Source organism: Lepisosteus platostomus, chromosome 7 (assembly GCF_059453375.1).
Source record: "Lepisosteus platostomus isolate fLepPlt1 chromosome 7, fLepPlt1.hap1, whole genome shotgun sequence".
Lineage (NCBI taxonomy): Eukaryota > Metazoa > Chordata > Actinopteri > Semionotiformes > Lepisosteidae > Lepisosteus > Lepisosteus platostomus.
In genome coordinates, this window is record NC_142617.1 from 62,860,346 (window position 1) to 62,877,164 (window position 16,819).

Here is a 16,819-nt window from a genome sequence, read left to right on the forward strand (position 1 = left end):
GGACAGGGGATAGTTTTAAAGAATTAGAAATATTCCAGGCATAATACACGCAATGATGTACCATATGAATAATCTAATGTACAAGAATCTCACTGATACAAGAAACTCAAATGAATAGTAGCAGAATTATACAATACCTAGAGGCTTTAAAAACATTTACTATAATACAGTCTTGCACAAATTAAAGATTATTACAGTGTATGTTAAACATTTTAAAAACGTATACTTCATCATAATTTCACAGAAAACATTGAAAGAGTCAACATTACTGAATTAAATTAAAATTATTTGAAAAGGCAAAATAAAAAAAGCAAAGCTGCAATGACAGTGCTCGTACCCGTGTGAAGCAGGACCCCTGGGCTGTGGAAAGATCCCAAACGCAGACGGAGCGAGCAAACAAACAAGAAACGCAAGATCGGAACCGAGAAATTGCCAGAGACGAGATCAGAATCCAGACGTCTTAGGGAATGAAACTCTAAGGCTGAGCCCAGATTACTGCAAATGTAATGTAGTACGTGGTCTTTAATGTACACCTCTGCACGACACAGGTGGTTTGGCTAATCGCTCGCAGCTGGGGTAGAACTGATCTCATGCCAGAGTGCGTTGTCACAGCAGGCAGCTGACTGGCAGCCACACAAGTCTTAACACCCTCAATAGTTGCAGCCATTAAACAAAAGCATCTTTATAGCATAATCAGAAAACATCAGAGGAAATGCATCGAAAACATTTAGCTGATGCTTCAAGTAATCTTTTTTTACCCGCTTTATTCTAACTGCAGGTGTCAGTCCTATTCTAAAACTACGGTACAACTGAAAACAATAACAATAAGGCAGTCGAACGAAACTGTGCCTCCTCATCAAGCAAAAATTGTCACCCATTACATACTATCTTGTGAGTTAAAAAAAAATAAATATAACTACTTTAAAACTATGATCACATAATAATATGCTTGGTCTAATCCACAGATCCAGACTCTACCCTTTCTCTCTTGCTTGGATTTTTGTTTTGCTGACAATGGTAATTTCTTTTTCTATGTAGTTATATTTTAAAAACAGTGGAGATTACTAATAAGCTGCCTTGCACTTCACAAAGCTGTACAAGTTTTACTTGGTGGTCAAGACAAGGGAAGGTTTGGGGTTTCTCTTTTCCTTTCCTGTTGTCTCATCTCCTTAATGACTTCCTCCAGCTTCATGGCCACTTTCAAGTCCCCCTGAACTGCCAGCCTGCCGCTAGTGTAGGCAGCGAAAGGGCGCAGGCTGCCCTCGAACATTGCCAACAGGTCCTCCTCACTCATCTGCAGAACGATATCAGGAATCCGATCGGGAACGCCTGCTCCAGCCCGGCCTGAACCTGGACAACAAGCAGGAGGACAAAGGCAATGACTCCTTATGTGAAAATTCCTAGCTGACAAATCCCAGCCCTAAACTCAGTGGCCATTGTGTGTTGCTGCCTGGGGGTGACTGCTGACTAGTGAGATGATCCGGAGTCGAACCCAAGACTCTGGAGCTCAACCTGTACTCAGGCAAGTGCCTTTATTGGGAGAGACGCACTGAGCCATGTAAGCTAAGAAATATTCCCTTCAATACTGTAAAAACAATCACATTATAGCATGTCTTGCTTTTGCAGAGTTAGGAAACATCACCGTTCACCTTTCCTCCCGGAGACCCCCAGCAAAACAACAAAACACAGAGCTGGACCAATCAGAACTGTCAACAAGGACCGAGAACAACTAACCCCATGTTAGGAAGTTTGTGAAGGTTCTTGACATCTTCCCTGAAGGGAAAAGTAAGGGTTTTGTCTGCTCTTTATTTTCAGTGTTAATCTTCACTTTGAAGAATTTCAAAACAACAACCTCAAGTGTTTGCTGCCCTTCACTGTGCAAAACACATGATGTTTTTGGGGAGCAGCTGCACGTTTCTGCAGTCTCGCACCTGAAGTCTCACCTTTACTCAGATCAACAAAATAGCACGTCTCCAGCCCATCACGCAGACGGATGTTGAACTGGAAACAGGCCCCAACCTGGCTGACAAGCCTCTCGGAAAGAAGACTTTTCACAGTAGCCAGCAGCTCATCAGCGCTGCAATGCTTTTCTCTGGCAGGAACAACAGGTCTCTTCTCATCCACAAAGCTAACTGTGTCTCCTGTAGGATGACAGAGATGACTTACTGCCCCAGAGATCTCTTTTACAAAAATGGAACTTGAAAACAATGTGGCCTGAGTGGTAGACAGATTGGAATCAAGTTAGGCAGTTTTTTACATAAATAGGTTTTTTTAAAATCATATGGGCCAATGCTTCATAAAAACTGGTTTGTACAGGTACACTGACTTTATGTTTATTTGCACACGAGTCAGCCAAAACTGGTCAGCCAGCTTCCCCTGCTTTAGACTGGAAGTATTTCATTAACCTTCTGGTACACCAACATGACAGGTCGCTAGACATGACAATACAATGAGATTAAAAGGTGTCCTCTCTGCCCCCCGCCTTTCTCCCAAATGCATTAGAATTATATTTCATTCAGAGACCCCAACCTCTGCATTTCAGTCAAGAACGTAACAGAGGTAGAAAACAAAACCAAAACCTGAAATGCTGAGAGAAACATAGAGAAGCATTCAATGACCTTTGCTGTGAGAGGGCATGGACACTCCACTGCTGCCAAGAAAATGCATAGCCAGCTGCTGAATGGGGCCCGTCAGCCCTTCCAGTCCCGGCACAGAGGGGGGCAGGACCAGGGGTCCCAGAGGCGAGTTCTCAGGGGTCTTCAACACAGACTCCACAGTCAGCTCCACGCGGTGCACCTCCAGCCCCCAGGGCCGCGTCTTCTCATTAATGTCTACCTGCAACACAGGAGGAGCGAGGGAGGTCTCTATGTGGCACAGCAAGGAAAAGTGACGGCTTTGATGATGATAACAATAATAATCATTTGTAGTAGTAGTATTCCTCCTTACAGCCAAAGTCCCCACACATCAGCTCTCAGTGGGGAGGAGAGTAATGAAGCCAATTCAGAGATAGAGATTATTAGGAGGCCATGATGGGTAAAGGCCAGGGGGAAATTTGGCCAGGACACCATGGTAACAGCCCTACTCTTTTCCAGAAACACCCTGGGATTTTTTAATGTCCACAGAGAGTCAGGGCATAACATCTTTTTTTACAAATTTGAATGCACCATTGGCATTTGTGTACAGTTTGGTAAATATTCAAAATAACAAAACAGTGAACTTGGCACATGCAAACGTTTGGGCTTCCTTAAGTACAACCAGTTCTTAGTAACACCTCCATTAGCAGAAATCGCAGCTTCCAAACATATCCTGCAGCCAGATTAGAGCGTTCTGTTCTTGCTTTTGGATTTTTTCCCAACTCTTCCTTGCAGAACTCTTCTAGCTCAGACATATTCTTCGGTCTTCTTGCACGCACTTCATGTTTCAGATCTCCCCACAGAAGTTCGATAATATTCAAGTCTGGGGACCATGAAGGCCCTTGTAAATCCTTAGTCTTTCATTCCTGCAAGTAATTTATGGTTGATTTTGAGTTATGTTGCGGGACTGCTGTCATGCAGAAATATTAAACGTCTTTTAATCAAACGTATCAGACAAATAAAAAAAACAGATATGCCAACTAAGAACAAATGTGCTGTTTACAGTTACAGCCTGGCCAACAGGCTGACACCCCTGTGGCACAGAAGACACAGCAGCAACAGAATAAGAATAGTCAGTAAAAAGTAAAGGACAACACCAGGGCACAATAGCTTTACCAGCTGCAAGTATCATGCAGAAAAGACAATCATTTAACCAAGAACACCTCATATTTGAAGGGGGCCAGTTTCAGCTCACTCTGGAAATTGTTCCCGTCATTGACAGCAGCAAACTGAAATGCCTTGAGTCAGTGGTGGCTTTTGGGAGGTTCAGTGTGATACAAGTACTGTACTGTACCGTGAATTGGAGGATGGTACAGAAGACTGGGGCAGAGTAAGAAAGGAAGGTGTGTAAAGGAGCCAAAAAAGACGATAACCACTATGATTTACCTGAGAAACGGAAGAGCTACTGTGAAGGGGGAGTAAAACGTTCTCAATTCAATGTGGAAGCACACAGCAGCACCGCTTATCACAGTGGCTGATTAAAGTACAGAACGTGCGGCTACCTGCAGATCCTCGCCCAGTCGGGTTCTTCCCAGCTGGATCTCCTGCACGGTCTTCTTGAGGAGGCGGTGGGTCATGGAGTTCCGGGCCGTCAGCCGCGTGGAGGCGTTCAAGTCCTGCACTGCCACCACGGACATCACCGGATTCCAGATCCGGAACTGGATGTCGGCTCCGACGGACACCAGCCCCCCGTCTTTGGTGGTCACCTGGTACGAGAGAGGCGACCAGCGGCAGGAGCCCCTTACTGTAGCTTGCAGGCAGACACAGCTATCGGCACAAGTTGGCAGCGCTGCAAGCAATGTGCACAAGGCAGGGTACACCTTGTACCTCAGTGCAGGGCAGGCACACCCTCACAGACGCACACACACTAACACCTAGGGCCAGTTTCCCCAGAAGCCAATTAACCTTCCCTCCAATGGGACAAAACCCATGTGAACGTTGGAAGAACATGCAAGCTCCACACAGATAGCGTCCCAGGTCTGTATTTGAACCCAGGGCCCCAGCACTACGAGGCTTGAGTGCCAACCACTGTGCCACCCATGTTTACAGCAATTCATCTCTAATTTCATTACCTCTTCGTACTTCGTAGCTTGTTATCTTTTGGAGATAAGCCGAGCAGAGAGCCAGACTAACGAAGCCATGCCAGGAGCTACGTCTCCCTGGCTGTGCTCGGATCGGGGAGGGAGTGTGTACCTGGCAGGGTGGGATGTTGAAAGCTCTGGTCCGCAGGTCAACCCTCTGCCACTGCTCAATGAAGGGCAGGACCAAGACCACTCCAGGCCCTTTAGGGGGGCGAACCCGCCCCAGGCGGAACGCAACAATCCTCTCGTAATTGGGAACCACCTGTCGGGAGAAACAGGCCCATTGAGGTCCACCTGCTTGAAAAAGAAAGGAACAGCAAACCAGCTCCCAGTACCCATCTCGTTTGGACACTATATTGTAAAAAACGTGCTCTCCATCGGATGAGACGTAAAACCGAGGTCCTGACTCACTGTGGTCAATAAAAATCCCTGGGAGTTTCACAAAAACAATACGGGTGTTACCTGGCACCCTGGCCAAATTTTGATGTTTGGGTGTTTATCCCACTCTTAACTCAGACTGTGTCATAGTGTAATATTTTTTTCAGAAATTACATCATGACACAAATTGGCTCAGAACAGGAAAACGGTTCTGCAGGCCGGTACAGTTTTGTAGCAGATCACTGTTGTAGAATGTAAAGCAAAAAAGCCGCCTTACCTTGAGAACAAACCAAGCCGACACAGGGAATGTGACCACGGTAAAGACAAAAACCAGGAAAGTGACAATCAGGTGGCACACCCAAGAAAGCCAGCTCTGCGACCTGTCTGATCCAGGGACAAAGACAGGGGACTGACGTCAAAATGAATCACAACAAGTACTGCTTCATCAGAACAAGATGTAAAAAGGAAATCAAGATTTAAATTATCAGCGTGAAATTAACGCGCGTTTCTTCTTTGGCAGCTCTCCCCTCTACAATTTTGTTTTTAGAAAACGGATTATCTCAGTATGATCTGGCAGAGAGAAGACTCGGGTATATTATACAAACCTTCCAGTAATAAACATTACTTTCATTTAGGGCGAAACGAACATAAATGATGAAGGCTGGCGTTTAATATCTCGTTGTGTTATTGCGTAGACTAGACAGTAATTTTCCGCACTACGTTAGAACCACTATAACCGCGTCACCTACATTCCTCAGAGAAAGGATCTAGCGGAGAACTGTCGATGGGTATTGATGGAAGATGTTTCTGTGATGAGCTACTACTCAGCACTTTGTATTTTTAGCTGGCTGTCATGTGAAACTGGAATTCAGGATAAATCACCTCTCTATTTAAGTACGGTTATCACCTGTAAAGTCGTTCTCTGAGATTCTGGGGACATAGTCGAAAGAGCTCCCTGCGTGGCTACACTGGACAATGCTCTCAGCAGAAACGTAGAGACCGGGACTGGACTGCAACACCGCGTCCTTCTGCGGCAGAGCACGGTACTCGTATCCCGAAGGCCTGCCAAACATTGTCCTGGTCGGGCTGGCGTTATCGCGGTGTCCCTCAGTGATCAGCGTGACTAGCCCCCTTTTTTAGAAGTTAAAACAGAAATGGGAAAAGCGGCGTCGCTACCCATTTGTGTTTTCTCGCTGCCTTAGACACAACCCCGCCTTCCTTCTTATTTATTCTGACTCTCCACTACGCTCAGAAAGAAGAGAGCGCAACTACGGGAGGCCCTTACGTCTCCCCCTCGCTTACCAAGGGCTCCCTCAGCTGGACTGGATGCCTAATGATTTCAAGAAAAACTTTAACACCTGCCTGCCTGGAAACGGGGAAGCACGCTGGAAATCAGCCATTGCTTCGAATTTAAAACACCTGCCAGAGGCGCAGGCTCTAAGGCCAAAGTACAGACAGCATAGGGGCTCCCCGCTTCAGTAGTCTCTGACCCGCTTGCTTCCAGTTGCTACCTTACCTGATCCGCCCTGTGTTTACAAAGACCGCGAATAAGGTAACCATAACTGCACGATAGTTTATCGTTTCACAAATGCGCAGGAACAGACTACAGAGAGTCATCAAAATGATGCTTGCAGTCTGTCTCCACTTATGAATCAATTGTTAAGCTGGGGCAAATGTCTTCGTAGGTGGTTGCTTTTGTGAATACCGTTGGTTTACGGATTTGGAAAGTGCACAGATTCCCGCTATAGGTTCAAAACCTATTAATCTGTTGAAATTGATTTGCGTGCTGGGTTTCGTGGTGTTACCTGTCGTGGGGTCAGGTGGGTCCTGAAGTCCAGGAGTGGGTGAAATGCTCCCCTCCCGTGTGTAAAGCGATCTGGGATGCCGGGATAAAAACATTATACAGGAGCCAGTTGTTTGATTATTGTTAATGTATCTTTTCTTCTGTCACACAAAATAATAATAATAATAGCTTATTATTATAAACACTTATATAGCGCTTTTCTGGACACCCCACTCAAAGCTCTTTACAGGTAATGGGGACTCCCCACCACCAGTGTGCAGCCCCACCTGGATGATGCGACGGCAGCCATAGTGCGCCAGAACACTCCCCACACATCAGCTCTCAGTGGGGAGGAGAGCAGAGTGATGAAGCCAATTCAATTCAAGCCAATTCAGGAGGCCATGATTGGTAAGGGACAATGGGGAAATTTGGCCAGGACGCCAGGGTAACAACCTGGGATTTTTAATGACCACAGAGAGTCAGGACCTCGGTTTTTATGTCTCATCCGAAGGACGGCGCCTGTTTACAGTATAACGTCCCCGTCACTATACTGGGGCATTAGGACCCACATGGACCGCAGGGTGAGCGCCCCCTGCTGGCCCCACTAACACCTCTTCCAGCAGCAACGTTAGTTTTTCCCAGGAGGTCTCCCATCCAGGTACAGACCAGGCTCACACCTGCTGAGCTTCAGTGGGTTTCCAGTTGTGAGCTGCAGAGTGATATGGCTGCTGGTTTAAAGACGCCCATGCTTCTGAAGAACGTTTCGGGAGGGAAAAAAAAGGATAAAATATCACTAACCTGAATGGATTGGTTAAGGGCAATGGAAACTTTCAGCTGTTGGGAAAAGGCAAATACACTGGAAAGGGAATGTGCGTTTCAGTATATGTTCGGATTAGAGATCAGTGTTATTACTGTGGCCAATATGCACCAGTTTTGTTTTGCAAATAAAGTAGTTCGGACCGGGGTTCCACACGCACTGCACCAGACCTACCAGAGAAACTATACTGTTTATACAGTGCATATATGATCAGATCTTTTCTAGAGCAGCTCTGTGCGATACATGATTACTGCCGTTTCTACATCTTGTCTCCTGACTGAGGGCACACAACGTGACATGGGCGAGCACGTGGTCCGTCTATTAAAACCTGTGCAAACAACGTCAATTCTCCATTTCAGACTTCAATTTATCTGTCATAGGCGCTAGTGCAATGAAATGCCTATTTGCATAAATGCTCCAATACAAAGACGTTGAGGAAACACCGACATAAACAGCAGCAGGAACAACAGCAAAGTTAAATAACACCCGACCTAAAAAAAAGTGAGGAACCAGAATGATTGTTATCTTCAGCAATACACCCAACTTACATAAAACGCAGCGCAAACAATGTGCAAGAAAACATCAGTGTGAGACCGTGGATAAGACAATAACGTTTAAAACTTCCTGTGTGGTGGTACTTTCGTTTCACACTGTGCCATTCCTTACTTTAGGAAGTTACCTTATGAATGTAAGTTGATAATTATGGGAATAGGTAGGGGGTTTCTATTAAGGTTAAATTAAGGAACTGGTGGATTTATTGTTTGGACGGACAAATATTTTCTGGGTGTTACATAATGTTAACGAAACGAATGTCTGTAGTCAGGAAGTGCCGTATGTTTTCTGCTCTCTTGTTCTGAATATTTACTTTTTGCGTCAGGTGCTGAAAAAGAAACTTGTATATGCGCACTTGATACATAACATAAGATACATCACGTAGCAGCCGGAGAAGGAATAGCAGACAACTGAGGTAGAATTCAATGACGACTTCTTATGGAAGAAGCAGTCGTTGAATCTGGAAGTACGCGCCTTTACCAAAGAGAAAAGTGAGAAACCAGAATGACTGTTATCTTCAGCAATACACCCAACTTACATATAACGCAGCGCAAACAATGTGCAAGAAAACATCAGTGTGAGACCGTGGTTGAGGTAGAAGTCAGAAATACAACACAACACAATACAATACAGGAGGTGCATAAATCCTGACAAAATGTCATATTCTCAGGGAGGAACAGTAGGATACAGTTCACTTTGCGTGAGAAGCCGTCACGTACTGTAGTCAGTAGTATTCATGGAACCTGCAATTAACGCGTTTACTTTTTTTGTATTAGATTATGGGATTATTTGCTAAAAATGGTGTATCCATGGAGTTTCCACGTGATTTCCTATAATGTTTACAACCTGATATCGGTTTCACAGAAATCGGAAGTAGCCTAGGCTAGCTTTTATAACTCGGTCTTAGTCACAGTATCGTTTCAAAACAAACTCACCTGTCCCTCCCTAAGACGAAACCCTGGAGGCACAGCGGCGCTGTACTTAAACAGTGCGAAGAAACCTTCTCACCAGCTGCACTTAGCGCCTGTTATCCTGGGACCTGATCGAGAAAATACTTTTTTTTTTAGATCTACGCACATTTAAAGGATTTTTTTTCCATTCTGTTTTTGACCCACATAAAGTATTAATAACGACTGCACAATATACAATGGTAAGTAAACGTCTGTTTTGCTTTTAGACTTCAATAACTAATCAAAATAATAGAGTCAAGACAGTGTTTCTTCGCTCCCACTTTCAAACCGACATGAAAATTGTAATAGAGGGGTCATTGAATATAAAATCTCCATGAAAGTTCAACATCCCTTTAGGATACTTTAAAAAATCCTAAGCGAAGAGTTATATGTTTCCTTTAAAGCTTGAGCTGTATTTACAACACGGCAGATGGGACGTCATCGTGGAGCGGAGTTAGGTCCGGTATGGGATTCAGCAATGGGGTGGACGAGCTGGCTGGGTGAAATACAGTCCCACAATATCTCTGAAGTGTGCTTGGGCGAGCTGATGGCGCTGTCCTGTCCAGACTTGAGGCCAGTACTAGGAATAACGTGTGAAGTGCAAAGCTTTGTTTTTGAATGTTTTGGGGCTCTTTTTAGGAGAGTGCTAGGAGTGCTAAATGCAACTTAAAATGCGTTGTCTTTTTCCCCCCCCTCAAAGAACTCTGCACCAAACACAAGGGGAAACGCTACCCAGAGTCAGTCTGAGTACACCCTTGTGTTTTTCGATTTGGAGACCACAGGACTGGGTACAGTAATTCTTCTGTCTTCCATCATAAATTGTGTAAACGCCATTGGGGTGCTAGATAGCTGCAAATCAAAGTACCTTTTAATATTCTATAAATAATTACTGATTAATTTATATTTGTTACTGGATTACAAATGGTTTTAAATTATTTAAATAGTCCTGGAACACCCGCATTTCTTAACAAAGGATTTACGCTAATTTTAACATTCTATATTGATTAATCTGTCTTTAATTGCTAGAATTACATGGTTGTATTAACTGGAATATCAATCAACATTTTCTACATTTCATTCTTATACATACAGGGTTTGAGTCTAAATTCACAATACATACATGACATTTGCAAGAGTTCCATACACCCGAAGAAGGCTCCACAGCCGAAAGGTTGTGTTTCTTTTCTTCTTTTTTCAAATCAAATCAAAGTTTATTTATCAGATGCTCAACAATACAGCGTGCAGCAGTAGTTGCTGGCAATGAAATGTCTTTTCTGCGAGCTCACAAAAATCACAAGAATGGAATAAACCTTTATTTTTTCATTTACAAGAAGGGAAGACTTTGCATCAGTCTAGTTCTTTTCAAGAAAAAATAAACTATGGCTTCTAATTTTTTTAAGCCCTGTATATTAACTCGGAAGCAATGTATAATCATTTCATGTCCATGGTAGTCGTGCTGTTGTTCCATGCATGTTAAAAAAGACAGCATCAGATTGTTGGAGAGGGCCATTAGAACTAATGTTTATGAAAAAAGATGTCTAAATATCTAATATCTCTAAATTATAAATATGGGCTATTTATGTCTTCCAAGAAATTGAAGAAAGTTGCAGTGCAGATGATGTTTTCATTAGCAGACATGTACGGTCTATAGTCAGGAAGTGAATATTTCCAAAACCACAGTGAAATGTTTAAAAATTCCTATGTGGTGGTACTTTTGTTTCCCACTGAGCCTCACGTTAGGAAGTTGCCTTATGAATGTAAGTTGATAATCATGAGAATAGGTAGGGGGTTTCTATTAAGGTTAAATTAAGGAACAGGTGGATTTATTGTTTGGACACTTATACAAGTATTTCTGAAAAAGACAAATATTTTCTGGGTGTTACATAATGTTAATGAAATTGAGATGTCTGTAGTCAGAAAGTGCCGTATGTTTTCTGCTCTCTTGTTCTGAATATTTACTTTTTGCATCAGGTGCGGAAAAAGAAACTTGTATATGCGCCCTTGATACATAACATAAGTCACATAGCAGCCGGAGAAGGAATAGCAGACAACTCTGGACAAAGGCTGCACCTTCAAAGAAAAAAAAGGAAAACAAGCTGATGTATTAACTGTACCGGTTGTCTTCTACACAGATGTTGCTGCGTGCGACATCGTCCAGCTGTCTGCTATCAGTGGAGAAGAGACCTTCAATCTTCACATGGTTCCTCGCTGTAGGATGACAGACGAGGCCTCCAGGATCACTGGGTTCACTGTCCAGGGCCAGGCCTTGCTTCTGCATGGGGGCCCTGTGAAGACAGTGACCCACGGAGAGGCTTTATCCTCCTTCATTGACTTTCTTCGCTCTTTCCACCAGCCCCTGCTCGTAGCCCACAATGCCAAGAGATTCGATTGCCCTGTGCTGTCTAGGGCTCTTGATGAGTTCTCCCTCAAGGATGAATTCCAACAGGTTGTTGCTGGTTTTCTGGACACTTTCCTCCTGAGCAAAGAACTTTTAGCCGCCACTAAAGTCAATAAGTACTCCCAGCAGTATCTGGTCAAGCTTTTCCTCCACAAGACCTATATGGCGCACAATGCCTTAGAGGATGTCAGAGCTCTGCAGGAGCTTTATAATAAGTGGAATCCAGCCCCAGCTATGGTCCGCAAGCAGCGCTTCTCTCTAGAGTCTAGACAGTGCTGAGATTTTATTGCTTCAGTCTTTTTCAAAACGGCAGACTTATTGTTAAAAAGATACACGGTCCGTTTGGTATCTTTTAAAGGAAAACATTTGAAAAGTGAATGGCAGTATTCTATTTTTTACATGACGTAACAAGCACATTTATTTTCAAATATGAATTTGATTAGTGTTGCATTACTATGAAATAGCTGAAACAATTATTTTTCTCATCAGTCGTGACTGAAGATAATCCTTCCCGTTATTGCATGTTGAGAACCTTTTGTGTACTTAGTCCTCTCTCAAGGACTCTGGAATTTGTTTAATTTAGGACTTTGGAACAATAATGTGTTCTAAAATTATTTGTAATTTAGTATGATTTTCTTTAAATGCTTTCTTTCATCAATTGAATTAAAAAGTTACATGAAAAATGTTAAACGGTATGATTTCAGAATAACAGATCTTTCACAAATCAACAAAATGAATCTTAAAAATATTTGCACTTTAAAATGATATCTGGAATCAGTCATGGATATTATTTGATCTTCAACACATTGTAAATTTAAACTGGATTATAAATTTAGCTTGAGGTTTTTTTTGTCATTGCATCAAAATGTAAAATACCTCATTTGTTTTTTTTTAAATAATAATTTAAGTAATTATGATTCATATGTTTGTCTGGTGTACATTTTTATTAAATGAGATATACATAGAAAGAGAAAAATATAATGTCTTAGATTATTTGATTTCATCGCACATATTAATACACATTTTCCATGGTCCACTAGACCAACATGTAAAGGATTGTATTCAAATTACAGCTGTTTTAAAACTTATTTAGCAGTTTTTCTAGCCAGTTTGACTTACAGTTCATACAGTCAATGCGATAAGTGGATACATGATAGATTTGCCATAGAAATAGTATATAGTCTATATATAAGAATAATTATATCAGTATTTTATAAGTTAATAATAATATAAATTTATTCCCTGCTGAAAAAAAGAAGAAAGAAAACACAACGTTTCGGCCGTGGAGCCTTCATCAGCCTTCCTCTCCACGACCGAAACGTTGTGTTTTCTTTCTTCTTTTTTTCAGCAGGGAATAAACCTGTTACTTGTTCCTTTGCAGCCTACGCATGCTGAAGCAGCTCCCCACCTGAACTTATAATATAAATGGTATATTATCTGTTCCTGCTTAGTGCAGATGTCTCCAAATGGAATAGTTTTGTGGAATGTATTTGTGAATTCCTTACTTATTGTGACATGAGCGGTATGCTTTTTGCATGGTCTTAAGTGTGTAAACCTTTTCCAGTTAAAATAAATAATGCATTTGCATGTATACTGTATAGTGCTTCTCATCCCAGAGAGTCCCACGGCGCTTTACAGAGCACTCACCTGGGTGATGCTCGGCTGCCATTGTGTGCCTGCAGCCCTACTACACAGGTGAAGAAGTAAGAAACTGCTTCATTAAGAGGGAATCTTAGGGAGGCCACGTTTTTAAATCCAAGAATGAAATTTAGACCATACCCCAGGGATAAGACCCCTGCTGTTTCCAGAAGTAGCATGGGATATTTATTGACCAGGTAGTCAGGGCCTCGAGCGAATATCTCACCCAAAGGACAATTCCTCCTAATGCACAGCAACTCTGATCACTGGACTAGGTGTCGGCTAGTAAATTCAGATCCAGTGAGAAGAGTGCCTCCTACTGGTCCACCAACGCCACACCAGTACTGACTATGCCCTGCTCTTCCTTAGCTTCTGAGATTAGGCCACAAGGTGACAACACTGCTTCCAGTTTTATGTTTATCTGGTTAGCGTCTTACATGGATTAAAGGAGAAGCTAGGGTCTAAAGCATAGTGTGTGGTCTTTATTGTACAGAATGAGAGGGGAATGCCACAGCTCAAATGGAAGCAAAACAGCAGACTGCTGAAATATGTGAAGCTGTGGCTCAGAACAGACTTGATTGATCCCCAGCAGCATCACCAAGCTTCTGTAAATGTGTTTTCATGAGAGGTGGAAGCGAAATGATTTGCTGGGGGGAGAGGCTGTCAGAAATCAGCATCCGAAAATTATTAAATCTAACTTTGAGGTTGAGAACCTGTTGAGATTGAATTTACAATGAGAAAGAAAGTATATAAGGAAATCTACCTTAAATTGATTGTGTTGATCGGATATTGTCAAAGAAAAGTTTTTGCAAATGGAAGTATCATGTCAAGATGAAGTGATTGTTATTTAGAAATGTCTTTTTTCGTAACAAATGTGAAGTGTACACAGCGTTATGATGATGGTGGATTCGGAGGCAGATGGTTATGCAGTTTGAAGGTACTGTATGTCAGGTGTATGTCAAGGCTCAGTCCATCTGCTCAGGACCATTCTGAAAGGAGAACACAAGGACAGCCTCTCGGGGGAAAAGGCTGGAATTACAGTTTACAAGTCTGGAACTGATTTTCTCCTTCCACTTTAGTCTTTTGGTTACATCAAGAAAGCTGAAGTTTGTCTCAAGATGTTTCTATTGTAACACACATTTTCTTTGTACTTTCATTAGTAAATACAGTTCTTCTAGGCTTTTTAAATAGGGTATTTCATAATTCAGCTGTGGATCATGATCATGAACCCCTTGTTTTTCAGTGGTCTATTTTTTACATTTCTCAGGCCAAAGTACACATAAACACTTTGTGGAACATACCCTTTTGTAAATGGAGACATTTTATATCTAATTTAATTATAATATATGTAATTGTTTCTTGCTTGGAACAATGTTATTGTCAAGTGACACAGCGGTCAGCACAATTTCAGTATAAAACCTAATGCCTCATCTTCTGTTCTAGAATTTACAGATTAGGTATCTTCAATGTTTTTAATATATATTTCAACACTTTGTGTGTTGCTGTCCATACATACAGTATAATGGTGAAAAATCTGAATCATTTTAATTCTTTTACAGAATTAAAAGACCAATGGAATGTAATGCATTCGCAGTGGCCTCTTCTGCCTCATGTAATCTTCACCGCAGTCTTGTTTTCTTCGATCTCGAAACCACTGGACTTGGTAATTATATATTACATTTATATAGTATCTTTCTTCAGATAATTAAGTTTAAATCTATTGTAAACCCCTCACTGTGGAAAAGTATTCCTGTTGCAGATGTTTTAGCTGAGGTCAGTATGTGTCGTACTGCCAGTTTACAAACTGACAAGGATGTTGATGTACAGCATATAGTTATTTCTAGTTGTTTATAATCCCCTTTTGTCATGTATGGGGAAGAGGGGAGTAGACTAACAATACGATTTTATTTACAATGATTCTTCTGTGCATTTTCAGCAAGTTTGAGCTTTATATTCTCTCTGACATTGTTTTCCATGAGTCGGGGGTAAAGGACTGATTGCAGATTGTGACACTACTTTTTGACTGCAGTCTTGGAGAACGGAGCAGTAACAACACATCAATTGTGCCTTTGCAAACAGGTCCAAGGTGTGATATCGTACAGTTGTCCGCTGTAAGTGGAGACCACACGTTTAATGTCTACATGGTTCCTCGGCGACCAATCCTTAGAGGGGCCTCAGTTGTCACCGGATTCACTGTCAGGAGGCGACAGCTGTGGCTCCACAGCCAGGCCCTTCCAACCATCACTCACCGGGAGGCTTTGATATCCTTCGTGGCCTTCCTCCGCATGCTGAACCGCCCTTTTCTGGCAGGGCACAACATCAGGAGGTTTGACTGTCCTGTACTGCTCAAGGTGCTGGATGAGTTCCACCTGAGAGAGGACTTCCAGCAGGCCACCTCCGGCTTCGTGGACACCCTCCTCCTGGCCCGAGAGCTGTTCAGGCACAGCTCCATCCGGAGCTATCGCCAGGAGCACCTGGTGAGGGCCTGCCTTGGGACCTCCTACCAAGCGCACAATGCTCTGGAAGACGTCAAGGCTCTGCAGCGGCTCTTCTGCGCCTGGGCGCCCAGGTCAGAGCAGGTGGTCAGGCACACCTTCACTCTCTCACAGGTGGGAACTCGGAACTCTCGGTGGCCACTCATCTAAGGAAAAGTGATCTCCAAGCATGCTGCAAGAAAACTGGCTGCATGTGGAATTACTCTAGAAGTCTCACCTACAGAGTCCCTCTAAGAGGCTGCAGAAGCTACTGGAGCCCCTGAAATAAGAGCTGTGGGAGGGCTGCTTTGGAGCATCAATTGGCAATATCACTGACTTCCTGGAACTTCAAAAGCAGCCTTAACCCAGCAGAGCTGTCTCTGAAACACGAACTGGCTTCAGCGCTCTGAGTTGAGCCTCAGAGACTTGGTTCACAGGAATCTTGAGGCAAATAAAATTAACATTTGCGTTTATTAAATTAAAACCACTGAGAAGGAAAGACCTTTTGCTTCTCTACATACCAATGTTTAAGTTAACAGAATGGGCGTTTTGCTAGAGGCTGTTTTATTTCCACAGCAGTGTGATTTCTTGGACTTCAGAATCAAATGTGCCAAGTTGTAATAATTATGATCAAGGCAGAAAGAAAATTTATAAAAGACACTGCCTGTTTAGGAAAAGCATCTGTTATCTTTCATTTTATTGTTTTATTAAATATAAATAAAGTAATGTATTTTTTCAGGTCCACGTGATCTCTAAGGATTTAATAAAGTGTCATAATCTTTTGGTTTTTATTAGTTGTTTTAATTGGGTGTGTTTAATATTATGACGAGACAAAGGAAATATAATTTTACATGTAAAAAAAAATTGCATTGTGGCCATTCACATATTCTTAAATGTTAAACACCTATAAAATACAAGCGGAGCGGAGGCTCTGTGGCTCAGGATCTGCGCCTGTGGCTGGAAGGTTGCCAGTTCAAATCCCGCAGCCGACAGAGGAATCCTACTCCGTTGGGCCCCTGAGCAAGGCCCTTAACCCCCATTGCTCCAGGGGTGCTGTATAAATGGCTGACCCTGCGCTCTGACCCCAAGCTTCTCTCTCCGTCTGTGTGCTGTGT

At 42.7% G+C, this 16,819-nt stretch overlaps 3 protein-coding genes across 6 annotated transcripts; 2 read left to right on the forward strand and 1 right to left on the reverse strand.

Annotated features, from left to right (window-relative positions):
• Positions 1 to 138: 138 nt before the first annotated feature.
• stoml1 (stomatin (EPB72)-like 1) lies at positions 139 to 6,326 on the reverse strand. The gene is made up of 7 exons (XM_088641670.1): positions 6,000 to 6,326; positions 5,370 to 5,476; positions 4,827 to 4,976; positions 4,136 to 4,339; positions 2,619 to 2,835; positions 1,944 to 2,141; positions 139 to 1,350 (listed from the first exon to the last, which is right to left on the reverse strand). Exons 1-7 carry the CDS (start codon positions 6,163 to 6,165, stop codon positions 1,115 to 1,117), a joined length of 1,278 nt encoding a protein of 425 aa, XP_088497796.1. The 5' UTR covers positions 6,166 to 6,326; the 3' UTR covers positions 139 to 1,114.
• Positions 6,327 to 6,453: 127 nt separating this feature from the next.
• Positions 6,454 to 16,495, forward strand: LOC148659446 (protein PML-like). 4 transcript variants are annotated; one of them, XM_088641673.1, is made up of 3 exons: positions 6,454 to 6,644; positions 14,790 to 14,893; positions 15,310 to 16,495. In XM_088641673.1, the coding sequence occupies exons 2-3, from the start codon at positions 14,803 to 14,805 to the stop codon at positions 15,873 to 15,875; spliced, it is 657 nt and encodes a 218-aa protein (XP_088497799.1). In that variant the 5' UTR covers positions 6,454 to 6,644; positions 14,790 to 14,802; the 3' UTR covers positions 15,876 to 16,495. The 4 variants fall into 4 exon arrangements, with proteins under 4 accessions (XP_088497799.1, XP_088497800.1, XP_088497798.1 ...); XM_088641674.1 differs by lacking the exon at positions 6,454 to 6,644 and adding an exon at positions 9,257 to 9,394; XM_088641672.1 differs by lacking the exon at positions 6,454 to 6,644 and adding an exon at positions 12,714 to 13,295.
• Positions 9,256 to 12,573, forward strand: LOC148659447 (protein PML-like). Its single transcript, XM_088641675.1, has 3 exons — positions 9,256 to 9,394; positions 9,895 to 9,982; positions 11,327 to 12,573. Exons 1-3 carry the CDS (start codon positions 9,392 to 9,394, stop codon positions 11,869 to 11,871), a joined length of 636 nt encoding a protein of 211 aa, XP_088497801.1. The 5' UTR covers positions 9,256 to 9,391; the 3' UTR covers positions 11,872 to 12,573.
• Positions 16,496 to 16,819: the final 324 nt, after the last annotated feature.